The sequence below is a fragment of the Sabethes cyaneus genome, chromosome 1, assembly GCF_943734655.1.
Source record: "Sabethes cyaneus chromosome 1, idSabCyanKW18_F2, whole genome shotgun sequence".
NCBI classification, from domain to species: Eukaryota; Metazoa; Arthropoda; class Insecta; order Diptera; family Culicidae; genus Sabethes; species Sabethes cyaneus.
The window spans coordinates 145059654-145079779 of NC_071353.1; the positions used below are offsets into that span (position 1 = coordinate 145059654).

General features: G+C 40.7%; 1 protein-coding gene across 6 annotated transcripts in view; it reads left to right on the top strand.

The window, feature by feature from the left end:
- LOC128732895 (neuroglian) overlaps nucleotides 1–20126 on the top strand; it is a 127667-nt gene that overhangs the window by 99859 nt on the left and 7682 nt on the right. For 5 of the 6 annotated variants that reach the window (XM_053826327.1, XM_053826326.1, XM_053826328.1 and 2 more), the window contains exons 7-10: nucleotides 10–341; nucleotides 408–618; nucleotides 14524–14624; nucleotides 15370–16123. In XM_053826327.1, coding sequence (XP_053682302.1) covers nucleotides 10–341; nucleotides 408–618; nucleotides 14524–14624; nucleotides 15370–15464 — 739 coding nt within the window. In that variant the 3' untranslated portion in view covers nucleotides 15465–16123. The remainder of the gene's footprint in view (nucleotides 1–9; nucleotides 342–407; nucleotides 619–14523; nucleotides 14625–15369; nucleotides 16124–20126) is intronic. The other variant, XM_053826332.1, reaches the window with a different exon arrangement.

Here is a 20126-nt window from a genome sequence, read left to right on the forward strand (position 1 = left end):
GTTTTTCAGCTATTACATCGAGCAGAAGACTGCCAGTGGAATTGCGATACCGCCCGATCAGCCCTACTTCGCGTGGGAGCGACAACCGAACGACAATGGCCGCGCCGATATCAAGGTCATCTGGCAGCCCAACTTGGAGGGCAAACCGGGCTCGCATTTCCTGATTAAGTACCGCATCAAGGGCGAAAGCCAGTGGATCACGACGGACCCGGTCCTGTACGAGAACCACCACACTGTTCACGGACTGGATCCGGACAGCAACTACGAGTTCCGCGTTGTATCCATCGACGGCGGCTATCAGACGGAGTCACTCTCGCAGGAGGTTGACACCTACGGAATCGGTAAAATCATGGTTTTTCTGAACTGATCTTCTGATTGTGGTGCTAAGCTTCTTTTTTTCCTTGCAGAGGGTCCCATCAAAGTGCCCAACGAGAATGTGGCCACAGCCGGTTGGTTCATTGGAATGATGCTGGCGATTGCCTTCCTAATTCTGCTGCTGATCATCATTTGCATTATCAAACGCAACCGAGGTGGCAAGTATGACGTGCACGATCGCGAGCTGGCGAACGGTCGGAACGATTACACCGAAGAGGGCGGCTTCCCCGAATACTCCCAACCGTAAGTAGCCGCTCCGTTGCTGCATGCTCACATTTTTTCACCCTTTGGACAAAAAAAAATCGCGCGCGCTCTCTCTTCCGTTCTCTTCTCCCTTTTTTTGAAGTGTTCAACAGCAGTGCCTTGACTCCTTTTTGCTACTAAACTAACCACACGGTATCTGGAACATCGGGTTGACTCTGGGAAGTTAAACTGAGCAAAGCTCAGCTTAACTTTCAATGGGTCTGGTTATCTTTTCGCAAAACAACATTATTTCAATCTAAAATAACATTTCACTCACCCTCGCCCCCGCATCAGTGTTCGATTATTATTAAACGTGTGTGACAGTGTGTGAGTGCGCGTTATCCTAACCCGTTCCTTCTAGTTAGTAGGTACGTGACCTATGTACCTGTCTGGTGTGTTTCGATTTCGATGTTCAGCTCCGGCTTTCCATTAAACCTTCACCCACCACCTTTTCCCCATTCCACCCACCACAATGCGTGTTAACGTAGATTAGATTCCGCTTTTGCCTTCGAGAGTGCTACATTCTATCACCAGCCACCCTTAAACGGGCGGTATTAATGTACTTGCCAGCCACACAACCATAACACTATCGTTAAAGTACCTATCATAAGCACTGCTGCAGAAGAATGGGTAAGCTTTTCTCCGGTAAAAGGTCAATTCAACAGTCAGCACAAGTAAATATTGCACGCCAACAACAACATTTATGTGATATGTACTACGAAGGCTAAGTATGGTTAGTTCCCGTTTCGGTTTTATCTGCCCATCCAATTTCCTCCCGCCTTAATTAGGCTATAAGTTTCAGTTGATTGCATGCCGTCCCACATCCGTTCTCCCCGTGTCGTTGAGCATAATCATAATCATAATCAATTATTAGACATTAATTATTTCGGTTGTTTTAGTCCCAAACCTCATTTCACCCCTTCCCCGGATCTGTTGTTAATGAAGTCCAAATTTCTTAGCTAATTCCATTATCGTGTAGGTGTTCTGAACGAACCGATCGCTAGTAGCTAGCTGGTGGTAAGAGGTGTAGATTCATACATTTTTAAACACTGAATTTTATTGGATAACACAAAATATTTCTAACCAACTTTTCTACTCATTACATGTATATTCACATTTATTACATTCACTCCGGTCCATGCTATTGTTTTCCATGCCACCGCACCCTCTAAGTGTGTGTTCCCTCGTCTCTATCCGTCCGTACATCTCCGTCTGTCTGTCTCGCATTATCGCCACTAATAGACTTGTAGATAGTATCTCGCTCTCTCTGTCTTATCATACTCATCTTCTTTTCACCTAATTATCTCAACTGTGGCCAAGTTTTGACCGCGCGCTAGTTCGGTTCGGTATTTGTGGAGTTACCCTGCCTGCCTGCCTACGACAGCAGCCCTCACTACGATGGCGGCGACCCTTTCTCCTGGTGGTGTTTGGTTGGGTACTTCCCTCTGTTTTTTTATTAGGACGTAGCTTTTCATCTGTGGTAGTGCTGATTGTTCATGCTATATTCAGAAGGGCCAAGATCGCAAAGAACCTCTTGTTACTCAGAGGTTCCCGTCGGTGGGAATTGTAATATTGTTACGGAAATTTGGGTCAAACCTAGACACCAGGGAGCAGCATAATTTGAGAGTGTTTCTGTTGAGCTATATAGTTTAATGGGAGTATTATGTATGATGATTCGAAATTTCTGACTTGCGTTTAATATATTTATAAAATGGCTCGCTGCCTCCATTAGAAAAACTTTTTTACGCGTAATGACAAACTTTCGTGTTGATTTCGTAGTCGGATTTTTTATTGAAATATAAAAAGTGCTTTAGCTAAAAACTAAAGTTTTCTGGAAGACAAATTCAGAAAATTCGAAAAAATTAGGCTGTGTTTTCTGTTTTGAGAAATGTTCTATTAGCTCAAAAATATAAGAAACGTGAAGAGTAAATTTCATCGTTACGTTTTTACCTTTGGCTTAATATAAATTTTCTAGGACTTACAATTTGTGTTCTCCCGCAAAATACTTTTTCGTTTTAAAGATACCACTTTCGAGCATTTTTAGAAGGTAAAGGTAAATCGACAATCAATGAGATCTATTGAAAATCTGTGTTTCATCCAGTAACCGTTGAGAAGACTATCGTTTTGCAACGAGCGAAGCACGAAAATAAACGATGTCAAATTCCCCTGCCAACAAAACGTTTACTATCTGAGTACCACTTTATCGTAGAATATGCTAACATATTTGGAAGAGGAGAGCTGTGTAGTGGCAAGGTTCCCGAGTCTGCTTTGACTTTGACCCAAGTGACCTCAGCATGGATTTGAACACAGGCCCCTCATTATCCTTCCTTCGCGTTAAATTCTATATTACCCCGCTGAAAACTGCTTTACAATAAAAAGTTCGAGACAACTGTAACTGGAGACAATTCTGGTGTGAAGAACGAGGTGGATAAATTAGAACAAACATTGAAGGAAGGATAAACCCAATACACACTTGCATGCATAAAATGTGATAAGCACATCACTCACTCAATAGCAATTATAGCAAAAAAATGCAGTGCTGGTTGCAGCAAACTCCCGGGTACTGGTACTGTTCACAGTGATGGTATGAAAATAAAACATATTTCAAAATTTTCTTGTAAAACCAGTACCAGTGATGAAAACTTTTTTAATTTACTGTGCTCTTTTGTCTAAACCCATTGAAATTGGACATGCGAGATTTCTGGAAAACCAGCTGTGAGATAATTTTTTTTCTGCGAAATCAAAAAAATACGTCTAAAAAAACGTAAACACAATATTATAACCAATGTCGCAAATCGATCGAGAAGCAAACGATGCCCATTCTAACGTGTGCAAGTATGAGAAGCATAACACCCAACGCTTACGCCACTGACGCAAGCGTACGAAAAACAGCCGCTGTTGCTGTGTGCAGATATTCTGCTACCTACACACTCGCGAACGCACAGTGTCTTCTCTTATTGTATAGCCGCTCACGAGGCAAACAACTGTGTGGGCTAGCGGCACGTGAGATCCAGATTTTGCAATGACGGCCGAAAGCGACGACCGTGGTTGTTACACACTCAAAAACTCGTCGCAGTGCATAAATAAATAAAAGCGAGAGTCCGAAAGGGATGCTCATGCCTGCGTGTTCGTAAGAACGAATACGCGCTTGTGAGAACATTAGATCCCACGAGTGTGGGCTTCCAACACTGATTATAACTCTCTGAAGGTGACTGTAAATAATTATAAGTAACCCTTTTTGGGGTATTCATGCACGATATTTCGATCCAATTTGATCCAGGAATTATACATACTACCTTTTAAACCAATTTCTAACTCAAAAAGATACAATAGGCTTTCGGACAAAGGAAATTCCTCGACATTTGAAAGCAATCGTGCATATTTCCGGTTTATAAATCTCCACTCTGATCGAATTATCTGCACTAATCTATTGGAGTTTTTTCGAGAAAACTTTAAGTTCTTCTAGGTAGCAAAATGGAACCATTATCATTGTTTTATTTTTGCATTATGACGATCTCCAATGATCATCTTTGACTGTTCCGCCTGTTTGGATTTCCTCAATTTATATGCTAAATGGTGCAGAGAGAACAAAGCTAAATGGTGTAAGCATAACCTAAGTCACGATGGCGGCTTGGATTTATCATCGAGATTGGGCGCGAAACTTTAAAGGTGTCCACTCTGTCTTAAATCCTCGTATTGCACCCTAGTTCGTCCACTGCTGGAGAACTGCAATTTGTGTTTGGTTTCCTAGGCAGTTTACTAACTGCGAAGGACATCCCTCTTAGCAATAACTTGCGCAAACGGATGTACCTTTACGGATGGGGTTACTATAAACGCAATTTCATCGAACTGCATGTAGATCCAATGAACCAATTACGGAATTGTTCTGCACTTTCTGTGAGTTCGGTGAGCAATTTGCAAATTATTCTGCAAGATATGTATTTCGGCTCCGACTGAGAGCGATCCGAAACAGACTGATGAGGCCTGCATCCCTGCATGTCAAGACCGACATCTGGCAAAATCTATATCTATAAAAATGAATTTCTATCTGTCTGCATGTCTGTATGTTCCTCATAGACTAGCAAACTACTGAACCAATCGGCGTGAAAATTTGCGATTTTTTGCAGAAATTTTTGCGTAATTCAAAAACCAACCAAACTCGAGAAATTTCAGACTCTTCCATAAAACATTAGCCAATAACAAGCCCACCAAAAACTATCTATAGTAACACTAGATGATTCAGGGCGAGACGGCCAAAGGCCGCCAGTGTTGCCAGCGACTCGCCGTCGGAAACGCCGGCCACTGCGGGGGGCCTCTGACTGACCTCTATTATTTTCCTTCAGTTGGGTCCGAACGAGCGATAGCGAGTAAGGAGAGAAGCACCCCTGCGAAAGGGTACTTTTTCCGTGAAAAGGTTTTCCGTGAAATGGTACATTCCGCGTACGGTTTTTCGGTGAAATGCTATACAATTACGGCGAATATTTAAATGCTATCCGCTTTATTTTATCTGGCTCAGTAATGGGGGGTGTTTTTTTTAGCCCGAAGGGCATTGGGTTAAAAGGCCACTGCGACAGTCTTAATGATCGTCTTTTGTGGCAGGCCCCGATTGCTGTACACAGTTTACGGACCGCTCATACCCATTGATGGAGTTGAGCGGGATAGTTGTAATCCTGTGCCCCAATTCGGTACTACATGGTTTATAAAGCCAATGACCGTTTTGGGATTTAGGCTCCATACCTGATATGGAGTAAGAAGTAAACTTCTAAGAAGTGCTGAACTTTCAGGTTCAGAGTTACACAAGCGGCAGGTGTCGGATGATACCTTGCCGATATTCTTTAAATGATAAAGAGCGAGGCTGTGTCCTGTTAGGAGTCCCGTGATTATGCGTAGTTCACTACGAGTTAAATGGAGTGGTTTTTTAGCTACTGCAGGGTTTGGGTAGATAAACCGTTTGGCTTGTCTACAATCCTGTGTTTGATTCCAACGGGATGCTATTTCTAGCTTTTCCATGTCATAAGTTCGCCTTTCACGGCGGATGTGGAGGTACCCAGAAACGGTTCAGGACCAATAAACTGCTGAGCAGATCCTTGTCTTGCTAGGCTGTCAGCAAATTCATTGCCCTCGATTCCGCAGTGACCGGGCACCCAAAGTAATAAAACTCTGTTTTGGCGGGAGAGTTCCCTCAATGCTGTGCTGCACTCCCAAACTAATTTGGATACGCATTTGGCGGACTTGAGTGCCAGTAGTGCTGCTTGGCTGTCCCTGAAGATACTGATTTTCGCATGCCTGTACTTTCGTTTCAAGCATATTGTTGCACAGATGTATATTGCATATACTTCTGCTTGATAAACGGTAGGCCACTTTCCTAATGAGATAGTTTCCCTGATGCCCTATCCGTAGACTCCGGAGCCTGTGCAGGCCCCCATTTTTGAACCATCTGTAAAAAAGCAGATAGTTCCAGATGGAAGATCGGGCCCTCCATTATTCCACATTGAGCGATCTGTTACAATCACCTCATATGGAACGTCCATATTGGGCCTTGCTTCCATGCAGTCAGAGACTGAAGTTACTAAGAGTGTCAGATTGAACTCCCGAAGTATGCGAAGATGAACCGATTTGGTCACCTTCGAGTATAGTTTTACTCCTTTGCAACCGTAGTGCGCCGAACTCTGCTTCCTTCTTCACATGAAGATGCAAAAGCAGTAAGCGTAGCATTGCCTCCATGGCTGCAGTAGGTGTTGTACGCCTGGCAATGGTAACTGTAAGACAGGCCAGGCGCTGAACTTTGTTTAGTTTGGCTTGGGCTGTCACCCATACGACTGCAGCGTAGGTTATCCTACGCCGTGCAATAGTAGTATATGACCAAAAGGCTAGTTGAGGTTTCAATCCCCAGGTTTTGCCAAACAGTGACCTGCATGCGCAGATAGCCGAAGTTGCTTTCTTAACAACATAATCTAGGTGCGCAGCCCAGTTCAGTTTTTTATCGAGAATTATTCCGAGGTGTTTGACTTCATTACTAAACCCCAGTCTGACACCATTCAGTATAGGGGGAGTATTGGTATGTTTCCTTCGCCTAGTGAATGGTATAACGACTGTTTTGGTAACCCCACCACATTAAGTCCCTCTTGTGAGCACCATAACATGGTGGTGTTTAGAGCTCCTTGCAAGCGACTTGACAATACTGCGTCAAACTTTCCTCTGACGATAAGTACAAGGTCGTCGGCGTAAGCAATGATCTCATAACCAAACTGTGATACCAAATGAACTAAAACTTCCCCGTAAGTGCTTTTGGGCCTGTCTTGAACCATATGGCCGAACATTGTCTTTATGGAAAATTGCACACTCGTACTTAATTGCATAAATATTAAGTGTAAATACATATTCAGGGGAACCATCAGTTATTTTTGAAGTACGATGCTGGTGTAACAAGCTAGTCGTCGTATGTTCGATTCCCGGTTAGGCGATGCTGCTAGATTGAGTCAGTAGGATTATTGCACTAGCCTTGTAATTTGCCTGTACTCTAATAGCAGGCTGTGGAATCTGTCGATAAAGAAGGGTCAAGTCTTAGAAAGCCCAAGGCTTTGCTTTTTACATATTCAGGGGTTTTCTGCCTAATTTCGCTTATCAAAACAGCTCTCTCACCACAATGGAAGGGTCTGATTTCAGATCCTGATAATGGATCGGTATTTTCTGATTCTGATCTTATTAGATACAGAGCATTACTTTAATTTTTTCTCAAACGCCTGAAAACGCTTACCTAATGCTTTCGTGAGTACAACCTTCATTTGACATTTTGTCTCTGATTTCGAAATTACCAGTTATGATGCGTTAAAACCACTAAATACACTGTATTCTGGATAGAGCATTTTTGTTATTAACCTTCCATTAGCCAACGATGACTTTTGAAATTAGTTTTCTTCGCGAAAAGTATACCTACAATACTTCCCAAAAATGCTGTCTGAGTTATATAAAAATTTGTTCAGTGGGTTTATATCAAATTTATTTTGATGAAAATCGTAAAATAAACTGCCTTATTTTTTGGTTTCCTAAAAACTAAATTAGTTATGCTATAGCATAGCATTATGTCGTTGATGTAGATTATGAATAGAAAAGATCATAAAGTAGGCCCCCTATTCAAGCCATTTGTTGGTTATATTTTGAAAAGATCTGATTCAAAAGAAACCCGTAGGGGAACTGTGGGTAAGACGAACAGGTTAAGAAGAACAGCTAATATAATACAGAGAACTTATGATTTATAAAACCTAAATACAGTTTACTTCAGTTCAACATATTGTTTTCAAAAGGAGCTAGTAAAATATTTAACAAAAAATGTTTTTCAATGTGTATTTTGAGTTTTAAAAATGGTCCGAAAAAGTGAACTTTTTTAGTGCTGCGGGTGAAACGGACAATGTGTGGGGGTAAGATGGACAGGTATTATGAATCGCCCCAACTGAGCGCATATTATTATTTTTAACCCTTAACAAATTGAATACGTAAAATATGGTGGTGTAGCGTGCAAAAAATGAGGGGGGCAGTCCACCCCCTCCCACTAGAGGCAGCCAATAGAAAGTTGTTTGGCAGCGGCAATATGAACAAGCATTCCAAAAACTGTTTCATGCCTGGCCGCTACTGATTTGTTTGAAGTTCACGTTTGCCGGTTAAATTTTCATTTATATGCATGAGATATCACTAAGAAGCAAAATCAACAATTTTAACATAATATGTTCACTGACCATCTTACCCACACTAGCAGTTGTCCATTTCACCCCATCATTATACATTTTTTTAAAGCGTTCACAATTTTTTATACGCAAATGAAATTACGTATTATTTGAATGGAGACGTTACTTGAAAAGGTATTAAATCGAAATTCTTCATGCTATGGGCAACATTTTGGAACTAAACCACTCAAAAATCTTATCAGGTATCAGCATCTTTGGCTCGAGCAGCACGTTCCTCACAATCATGTGGAAGATTTGTGCCTTGCCCATCTTGCCCGTGTCATCATTTACCTGATGAGGACGGGAAGGAAAACAGGAGGAATAGGAAGGGGTGGATGAGGAATTTGGACAAACACAAACATATATATACCGAGAGATTTTTGTACCCCCGAAGGGATACTGCAATCCTTGGTAGTTAACTTATCAAAAGTACACCCCCTGGGGGGTATACTCATGATAAATAAGAGCTTATAGCTCAATACCGCTTTCGGTAAGGAACATCAAAATGTCTCGTAATTTTAGTTTCCTAAAATCCGATTCATTTAAGACGTAGGATCCAAAGATCCTATGACGCAATTGTGCTACTGCAGGACAGTTGCAAATTACGTGATATGGTGTACCGTAGTCGGATTCACATAAATTACAATGAAACGATTCAGCTCGCTGAATCGTAGCCATATGATAATTTAGCCTGCAGTGACCAGTCAGTGATCTGACAAGAATACTGCAATTTACCTTTGAGTGTTGCAAAAGAAATTTCGCAACCTTCTCACAAGGCTTAACAATGAAACTTTTCGTTTGACGACAAGTTTCAAGATTTTCCCAATAACGTACATGTTCAGATGAAAACCAAGATCGAATCTTTTGTTTTATCCAACATGCCGCAATTGGTAAAGCAGGTTCCGGTCCGAAAACCGACTTTTCTGCTCCAGATCTTGCTAGTTCATCAGCCCATTCATTTCCGGTTATACCAGAATGGCCAGGAACCCAAACCAGATGAACGGCATTTAGAATGCTTAGTTCTTCTAATTGGGTGTGGCAGGCGATGACTGTTTTAGATTTAGAATTAGCCGCACAAAGGGCTTTTATAGCGGCTTGACTGTCAGAACAGAAGTAGATAATCTTGCCTATCAGTTCTTTCTGAAGTGCAAACTGAGCTCCGCACATAATTGCAAAGATTTCAGCTTGAAAAACGGTGCAGTAACTACCCAACGAATAGGATTCCTCCAATTCTAGCTCACGGCAGTAAACACCAGCACCCGCGCGACCTTCGTACAAGGAACCATCGGTATAACAGACTACATGGTCGGAAATTTTCCTTTCCATGTAGCCTGACATCCAATCCTCTCTAGGAGGAAAGTCACTTGAGAAAGTCCTATACGGGAAAGTACGCATGAGCGTTACATCGCTAGGAGCAAGGGCAAACTTGTCCTCAGCAACAATTTGCGACCACAATCGAGTATGACCAGTGGAACCGTCCACAGACTGCCAAAGGCCAATCGCGTGTAGTCGATAAGCACATATTAGTGCCTCTTGCTTCAGGTGGAAGTGTAGAGGTTTAATATTGAAAATAGCTTCTAGGGCGGCAGTAGGAGTTGTAGTAAATGCACCAGACATTGCCATTAAACACATCCTTTGAAGATGGTTTAGCTTTGTCTGGACAGTCACAACTTCCCCTCTCTGCCACCATACAAGACAACCATACGCCAGTATTGGTCTGACAACGACCGTGTATAACCAGTGTATGTATTTGGGTTTAAGCCCCCAAGAGTTGCCAATTGCTCGTCTACATTGCCCAAAGGCCATGCACGCTTTTTTAATTCGGAAGTCAATATTTGTGGACCAGTCAAGCTTGGAGTTGAGAATCAACCCCACGTACTTCACTTCGTTCACAACATCAACATCCGAATCGTAAAAGCGCAGAGCGCGAGCTCCATTGGTATTTCTACGTCTTGAAAATAAGACGATAGATGTTTTGCTCGGATTTACCGAAAGTGCAGTTTCTCGGCACCACGTTTCTACGACACGTAGTGCCTGCTGCATTAAGTCAAATAATGTGCTTATGCACTTTCCAACTACTAGGATGAGATAGTCATCCGCAAAACCATATGACGGATAGCCTAGACCATTGAGTTTCCTCAATAGGCCGTCCGCCACAAGGTTCCATAAAAGAGGCGAGAGAACGCCACCTTGTGGACATCCACAAACACTTTGCTTCCAAATGCTTGCTTGCCGTAAGGACGAAAAAAGCAATCGGTTACTAAGCATTTGTTCTATCCACTTTATGATTATTGAAGGCACATTATGATAACGAGCAGCCTCCAAAATGGAAGCGAAAGATACGTTATCAAACGCGCCTTCAATATCCAAAAAAGTTCCTAAGCAAGATTCCTTTTGTGAAAAAGCAACCTCAATTTTATCCACCACATCATGTAATAAAGTGGTTGTAGATTTGCCACTTTGATAAGCATGTTGTGCTGAATGAAGAGGAACTTCTACTAAGCTTGTTTCGCGGATGTGGTGATCAACAATCCGCTCAAGTGATTTAAGCAAGAATGACGTTAGACTGATTGGTCTAAAACTTTTTGCTTGCTCGTATGTCGCGCGTCCACCTTTAGGAATGAACTTAATGGTTATTTCACGCCATTGAGTTGGGATGTACCCAATAGCAATACTACACACAAACATCCTTCTCAGAATGTGTTTGAAGTACTTGAATCCTTTCTGCAGTAGAATAGGGTATATTCCATCTCTTCCAGGAGATTTGTATGGAGAGAAGCTGTTCACGGCCCACTCAATCGCTTCAGTTGTGACAAGTCTCCGAGCAAAAGCCCATGAGTCTAAGCCACCTAAAACGATTTCTGGATCGTTTCGAACTTCAGGTTCCACACAGCCCGGAAAGTGACTATAAAAGAGACATTCCAGGATTTCATTGTCATTCGAACAGTATTCACCGTTCGAACTTCGAATGTTATTAACCTGATAATCTTTCGATTTTGACAGTATTTTATTAAGTCGACTTGCCTCGCCGAAACTGGAAACGTTGCTACAGAACCTGTGCCAGCTCGTGCGTGCTGAAGACCGTAGAGCCTTTGCATAGGCTTTCCGGGCCTGCTTGAAAGGCTCCACGCCATCCCTCCGACGTCTATTCCAGGCTCTCCTGCATCGTTTCTTTAGTTCCGCGAGATGAGAGTTCCACCACGGTGTTCCTCTAGTCGTTTTAATAGTTTTTAGCGGGCAAGCTACTTCAAAAGATTCCGCAATAAAAGATGTTGTGACATCTACAGCCACATCCAAGTCGATCGATGACTCAATCGTCGGTTCGAATCCTTGAAATTTCGTCGCCAGTTCCTCCTCAAAGAGTTCCCAGTCAGAAAATCTCGGATTGCGAAAGGTTGCAGCGTTCAAGGAGACACCCAAATGATCAAAATATATAAAGCAATGATCAGATATTGGTGTCTCATTTGAAACATGCCATTGTGCCAACTCATGACTGATCCTGTTAGAGCAGAGTGTTATATCTAACACTTCCTCTCTACCAGCTCGTATGAAAGTTGGACAATTGCCAATGTTGAGTATTCCAAGGTTGGTACTACTCAAATATTCCATCAAATCAGAGCCTCTCGGATTGATATCCGAGCTGCCCCAAATGATGTGATGGGCATTGGCATCACTGCCTACAATGAGCGGAAGCCCATTAGATTGGCAGTATCTCACCACATTTCTGAAATCGTCGCTGGGAGACGGTTCATCGTGTGGTAAGTATGCAGAACAGTAGACATAGCGCCTATGGACATCATCCACGACGAGTTCTACTGTGACTGCACAAATATCTCGAGTAGTCAACTCAGAGATAAGGCATGCACTTATTGACCTATGCAACAATATGCATGCCCTGGGCATCAAACGAGGATTTGTCATACCAGTTTTGCTGAAAACAGCAAAGTTCTGGTTTCCAATATCCGTCGAATGAAAGTACCCCTTGCGAAAATATGGCTCCTGGACCAATGCGATGGTGACAGAGCCATTAAAAAGTTTTTCGCATAAATACAAATTTGCTGCCCGTTTGTGTTGAAGATTTATTTGTGCGACTCTAACTATTTGACTAGCGGAGTATATGCACAAACAATCTCCAACACAGATCAGACAGCAAATTGTAAGCGAAGCCAATTATATTGGCCAGAACGCACTTGGCGTAAAACCCATAAGGGAAATTGGGCAGGACTAATATGCTGTTCCCACGAAACGCAAGGGACAACAAAGATCGACCGTACCAGAGCCCCGCATGGCACAGTAGGGGCCAGATGCCCAAAGCACTCCGTTCGCGACTGGCATGTTTTCACCCCTCCAGCCATTCAGTCATCGGCACGGAGGTAGACCTTGACTTAGGGGCTCCTGATTTGCCGACTCCCGGCAGGATCAGGTCCCGTGGCTCAATTTTTGCCCAAACGTACAATTCGGCACCAACCGCCAAAGGGCCTAACTGCAGATTGTGTAAAACAGACCGATTTAGAGTCTCTCTCTCTCTGTGCTAAGCCAGCTGAGAAAATAACTCTCTTCCGGTGTGCCCACACCCCGCAGCCGCGCCCTCCGAAAAACCTGCGCCGAACTGCATGATTAGGTAGCCGGAAACCACACGGCGAGTGTTCCACCTTCTCTGTCTGCATACGACAACCAAGGTTGCGTACCACCAGGTGCGCAACTTTGGCTACCGTACCCCAGCCGGCACCTCGTGGAGGTAGAGATAGGAGTTAGAAAACAGAGGTGATATATTTGCACATGTTCACTCATTTGCCAGCCTTCCGTATTACGTATTATTTGAATGGAGACGTTACTTGAAAAGGTATTAAATCGAAATTCTTCATGCTATGGGCAACATTTTGGAACTAAACCACTCAAAAATCTTAATTCCGATGGAAAAAAAAGTTACATCCAAACGCAGAATCTTGTCCAATTTTTAGTTTTTTTGTACTTTATCAAAATTGGAAAGTTTTAAATGATGATGGAAACGTTCAGACATCATGAGATAGGAAGATGGTTGGATGCCCATCAAAACATTTACGAATTTTAATGCTTAACTGGTAGAATCAACCACCTGTCCGTCTTACCCACCCTGTTCGTCTTACCCACAGTTCCCCTATTTAAACGATTTAAACAGTAGTATGTCAGCTGGGATACATACTGTATCATACAGGCAAATGCTGTAGATGCATCTAAAATGTATGTTTTTATCTTGGTTAAAAGTGTTCTGCTGATAAGTTTCCTCCACGTAAACTTTACATGAACAATTAGCACTTTACGTCGAAAAGGTACAATTAGTAGGATTAAGTTTCTTCGAACTGTCAATACGTTATGTTTTTCGTGGGCTAATAATATTTCCATTGCATGAAACGTAAATTTTAACAGTCATGTAACTATTAAGACTGCTAACAATACAATAGACGAATCTGGTTACGGTTACTTACGTAGGTTTGATAACGAATAATATACAAAAACTTCCGTTATGGCATATGTTATCACTTTCGGTTGGACGGACGTTTAATACCAACAAAAAAAGGAGTTCTTTTTTTCTGCAGCACACAAGCTATTAATTTGATTTGCAATCGTAACAAAAAAATAACAAGTTAGTAGATATTTGTGCCTCACCGAGAAAGGGTCGACCGTCGTTCAAGTCATAGTGTACATAATATGTTTCCACTTAGATTAAAACAAACAAACAAAAATTCATCACCCGTCTCCACCCACACATTAATTTTCGACTGTAAATAATTATATTTTCCCTACATTCAGATCAGATATGTCTCTTTCTTCAAAGTCGAAAGGCACCGCTCCACAAACACATTTTCTTCTCTCGTTTCGCTTCGATCGTGCGTGTGTGGTTTTCGCCATCCACTAATTCTTATCGCGCCCGACCTCCAAATCGCGTCGCATTGAAAAACAAAACCAATCATCCCCTTTTTTTCTCACAAATACCAAACATTATAATATATCAACAAATCCGGACGAGCCACAAGCAAACAAAAATATCAAATATTCCAAGACGGTGACGGGGGGACCACCCGAGGGCATCTTTATTTTGAGTTTCTTAATTTTGGAAATTTATTGGCTTCGAAAGCAATAGCCACGAGCGGCTCCGTCCGGACAAAGGATACAAAAAAGAGTTTAGTGTTTTACGTGATTACAGCTTGGACAATAAAAGCCAGGGTCGACAGTCACTGAGCTCGCAAAAAGTCGCACCGGAAAGTGATACTGATTCCATGGCGGAATATGGTGAAGGTGATACAGGTAAATGAGACCCCCGCATTCTTTTCCTTCCCGTTCAATCATCAATTATATCAGAAAAAACCCCCCCAGACCCATTCGTCCTGTTCGTTTATCCTTTTCTTTCTGTCCGCACACACAATAAGTGTGTGATAGTCAACGAGCGCCCACAAGTTGCCACTGCCAGTGCCGGCAGGACCTACATCTTTAGTTTAAGTAAAATACTTATGAGTTATGAGTTCCTGTTTTTTCTTTGTTTTACGAGTAGTTTATAGGCACATGTTTGGGTTATCCAACGCCAGCAGCCAGCTTTTATCCCAAGGTCCAGCCGATAACTGCTCCTCCCACTTTCTTTTTGTGTTTCATTCTATAGAATAGCAATGATTGAAGAGTGTTTTGGCGGCCGTTTTTTTTTTCTTTTTTCGTAACTTTTGCTGCTTTTCTTTATTTACACACTCAAAACCAACCAAAATACTTAAGCTTCAGCGCTCTTCTTTTGTTGTTCTTTTTTCCTCCTTTTTTTGTCGAATGACTAAACTTCAGTTACACACTTTTAGTTGTAAGCTAGTTTTTAAGTGCTTTAAGTTTCGCAATAACGATTTCTTTAATCACTTGGTTTTGTACAAAAATTTCGTAACCAGCGATTAATGAACGTTATTCCATTTTATGCAGCAGTATCTTTTTCAGTGGATTCTAAATTCGATTTTTTTTCCATTGTTTTTTCTTTTGCGTTTCCTTCTTTTTCTTTTTCTCGTTTGCTTTTTTGTAGAAGGTATGAATGAGGATGGTTCCTTCATCGGACAGTACGGCCGTAAGGGCAAGAACGCGGACAGCAGCTCACAAGCGTTCGCGACACTGGTTTAGTAGGTTGTAGTATTAAAATTAGTCGGATAGGTTTCTAACAAACAAACAAAAAACAAACAAACAAACAACAACAACATTCTCGTAGTTAGGAGAGCCACCCATCCACCCACCCACACAGAGCAGGTGGGGCGGCGTGGACTCGAATGAATGTTATGATTTTTTTTTAATTTTTGAAGTATTTAACAACGGTATCGATTGGTGTGTACCGTGGTCGCAAGAACACAAAACAGATTACAAACTAGAAAGAGTCTGCACGCCGAACTGAAGTGTAGTCTATCGTCTCGAACCGGCGTCAGTCACCCAGTTAGGGTGTGAATCGTTGAAATGGAATCAAAACACTAGCCAGAAATGTATAGGGTAATTATTTTTTTGAGTATTTTTACAACTACTTTATAAATAGGAGCGACAATCAAACGAGCAGAAAACGCAGAGAAACGAGAGAAATGCAGATTCAAATTCAGATAATTTGATTTTATCCATGGTTTTCTTTTAGAGTAGAGGGCGATTTTCATTTTTGTTATTTTTTTTTTCGGTGAGAAAAAATTGGTTTTGACGTGATGTGAGTTTGCTGTCTGGCAGTGAGATGACATAGAAGCAGTGTATAGCCGTCCAGTTTCGAAACAAAAGTGGCAAGCAGCATTATTTTTAAGTTTATTCAGGTATTTGTGTGTTTTTATTGTTTCCTATTATATCCCAATTGTATAACTTACCCATAATTTATTTATTTTTGGCGGAAATAGGTACGAAGTTTTACCCATATTTTTAATAATCGTTAATATATCACTAGTTCAATTAGAACAAAATTCTTACTTTTTCTATTGTACGTTGAATCCCGAAAGTACGGCTTTCACCGCGAGATTTTCACGGAGAATTCTATGGAAAACATTTTACAAATTATATTTGACCTGAATTACTTGAAAAATTTGCTAATATTTTTACTGAATAAATGTTTTTTGTACAATGCTTAATTCATGAAGTATGAATTTTTGAAATTAGCGATGCCCATGAAAATCGTAAAATTTGCCGAAATAGAACTTTCTGGTAATACAGGTAGGAGACCTGGAATTTATCAAATACTGTTTTCGTCCCTAAGTCCATGAAAACTATGTTTGTGCAGAGATTTTGCAAATTCTGAAATCTTGCGTTCCAAATTAATAATTTAAAAATCCATCGAAGCTTTACTTACGGTCCCTTACATTTACATGTAGAGTGTTTTACCAAAACGTTACAGGACTTCGGATTTAAAATATTCCAATGTAACGCGAAAGTCCAAAAACATTTCTAAAATCCAAAATAAAAATGGTTTCGTAATAAATTTAATATGTCCAAAACGTGCGTTTACAAACCAGAATAAAATGTTTTCGAGTTAAGCTTCAACTGGCCGCAAACCGCTTCTAAAGTTCAAAATAAAAATGGTCCTGTAAGCGTAAAATAAGCGAAAACACTGCTGAAGACCAAAATAACATGTGATCCTAATTAAGTCTAAAATGGCCCAAAATTCTTTGCCAAAGTTTAAGTAGAAGTTGATCCGAATTAAATTTTAAATTGCTGAAAAACCCTTGCATGTCAAAAATTGTCACAATAAAAATAATCCCGAATCGTGTTTAGAAGTTGCTCGAAACCCCGCTTTTAAAAATTCGTTTGAAGACTAGAAATTGCTAAAGTAAAAATGGTATTGAATTAAGCGTAAAATCAGTGAAAAATGACTAACTAAAATACCCTTCAAAAGGTCAGAAATCACACCTCAAAACAAACGTTAGAAATGAGCGCAATCAAAAATGATGCCGAAACAATCTACAAACGGTTGAAAACGCTTCTAAAAGCCCAAAATAGTTTTAAATTAAGCATAAATGGCCAGAAATGGTCCAAAATTAAATCTAAAATTCGCCTAAAATCAATCAAAGATTAAAAATGGTCTCGACTTGAGCTCAAAATTACCGAAAACGCTTCTAGAGGTCAGAAATGGCTTTAATAAAGTTTAAAATCAGTTTAAACTCAAAAATATAAATGGTCCCGTAGTAAACTTGAAATTGCCGAAAAATGCTTCTACAGGCCAGAAATGACCAAAAAAAGACCTTGAATTCAGCATAAAATGGCCAAAAAATGAAGCTAAAGGCCAAATTAAAAAATGACCAGTGATAAATTAAAAATCGCAAGAACATGCTTCTCATAAAAGGTCCCAATCTCGACCTAAGCTCGAAATGATCGAAAACGCCTATAACGGCCACAAATGGCCATACTGAAAAATGACCCTCAATCAAGCTTAAAATCAAAGTTTGTGCTCAAAAATATAAATGCTATCGTAAGTGGTGAATGACCCTCTGGGTTAAAACCACTCTAATTAAAAAAAAGTCCCGTAGTAAACTGGAAAATGCTTTTATAAAGATCAAAAACGGCCTCGAATTCAGTATTATAAAATGGCCGAAAAATGCAGCTAAAGGCCAGAAAAGGCTGAAATTAAAATGACCGAAACCGCATCAATTGCCCAGAAACGGTCGAAATATTTAATCTGCATTAAGCTTCAAATGACCGAAAACTGTTTTTAAAGGCGAAGAGTGCCCAAAATGAAAATGGTCCCGTAACAAGCTTAAAATGCCTGAAGTGGTCAAGATATGATCCCGTATCAATATTAAAAAGGCCGAATATGCTTCTAAGAACCAAATTGGTCCCAAATTAAGCATAAATGGCAGTAACTTTTCAGAAGGACCTAAGTAGCAATGAGCGATTTTCTTCGGGTCCCTTCTCTTTCGCTTATCACAGCGATGTAAAGGCACTTTAATACATCAGCTTTGCATGAATCAGTTGCTGACATCACAAGCTAACTATTTGTTAAGAATACTTTGGTAAAAATGCATTTATGTTGCCGCAATAATCAGAAGAGAGGGACACCAAAGAGAGTCTCGCAATGTTACTTAGGTCCTTTTGAAAAGTTTCGCGAGAAATGAATATATGAATATATGGTACTACCACCTGCCTTAGCAGAACATCCGTTCATAGCAATGAGCCTATCATGTCAAAAAGAGTTGAAGATATTCAACGATTGGTCATGCTTCTCACCTTTTGTATGAAGGGCCAAAAGGAAATTGGTCGATAAGCAACATCACTTACACGTACCAGGGATTTAGAGAATCTGCTTCCAAGGGCTAAGTCGCCTGAGTCAATCGTTGAATAAACCGTCTTAATGCAGAATGACTCCAGCAGGTGGGGAGAAGAGCCCGCTCATTATCCACGATGTGTTGTTAATCGGGCCAAGATTAACCCTAGAAAGTAGACCGTTTCACTCTCCCTAGGCCCACCGCTTGAAGCAAGTGCTCTGATGGTCCCTCCCTCTTCCCGATTCTAGTTTATTTATGAAATGTGGTATATATGAGTAAAAATAGAACAATCTCACCAGCAGTCCTTCGAATGGAATAGAATTACGTCCTTTTAGTTTCCATAAGTGCTTCTAATAATTAATTTAATTTTTTCTTTTGGTATCCAATATCCACATGCAGTATTAACACTCGTATTGGCCAAAGTTTTATTTAGCAGGAGGTGCTTCATAAGCTAAAACGAAAAAAATAATTAAAATAACTTATTTTATGCTTACCTATTAACAAGGTCGTGTGGCTCCGCCGTCTGCCCAAAACCTCGATTTTGAGATCAGGCAGCCGGGAACCACCCAGTATCGCACCTCCCAGCTTGGCTACTTAATAGAGCATTACCGGGTATGGCCACGTGGAGGTGCTAGATAGGGGCTTGGGATAGCTAGAGCTATATTGGACGCTCCTCATTTGCCTTCCCCATTTCATACTCTTGAAAAGTTTCGCGAGAGATGTTCAAAAGCACAAATGGTATCGAATTAAGTATAAAATCGCTGAAAAACAATTCTGAAGGCTAGAAATGGTCAAAATGAAAATGGCCTCGAGTAAGTTTAATACAACTGAAAAACACTTCAAAATGCCGGAAAGGGCCGCTATAAAAATGATCGCGAATTAAGGTTAAAATGGCCAAAACAAACGCTTTTTTAAGGTCAGAAATGAGCAAAATATAAAATGATCCCAAAGTAATCTAAAACCGAAACCGAAAATGTTTCTAAGGGCCAAAAACGGTTTCCAATTAAGCATAAATGGTTTTTTTTTAGAAAAGATGGAGATGCGTTTGGTGAGGAAGAATGGTTGACTGAATGATACTGCGAAACTTCGATGTGGAGCCAAAAATATATTGCGCAGTTCAATTGCTGAGTGGGACTCTAACCCACACGCTCTCGGTTTGCGCCCAAGTGTTTTGACAATTAAACTATCAGCACACGACACCCTATGTTAATTAATCTCACATCTAGTTTCGATCATTCCATCAAAAAATAGGCATAAATAACCAAAAATGTTTTTAAAAACTTTATTTAATAAAACAATTTGTTAAAGTCTAATACAAAAATGGTCCCGACTTAAGCTTAAAACGGCCAAATTCGCATCTCAAATTCAGAGAGGGTCAAAATTTATTTATAATTAAGAGAAAAATATTAGGACCCAAAACGGCCAAATCATTCCGAATAAAGTTTAAACTGGCCGAAAAACACTTACACTGGCCAGAAAAAGCCAAAATAAAAATAGTCAGTAAGAAACAAATATTCGCCGAAAACCGCTCCTGAGGCCAAACTAAAAAATGATTCCAAATTAAGCC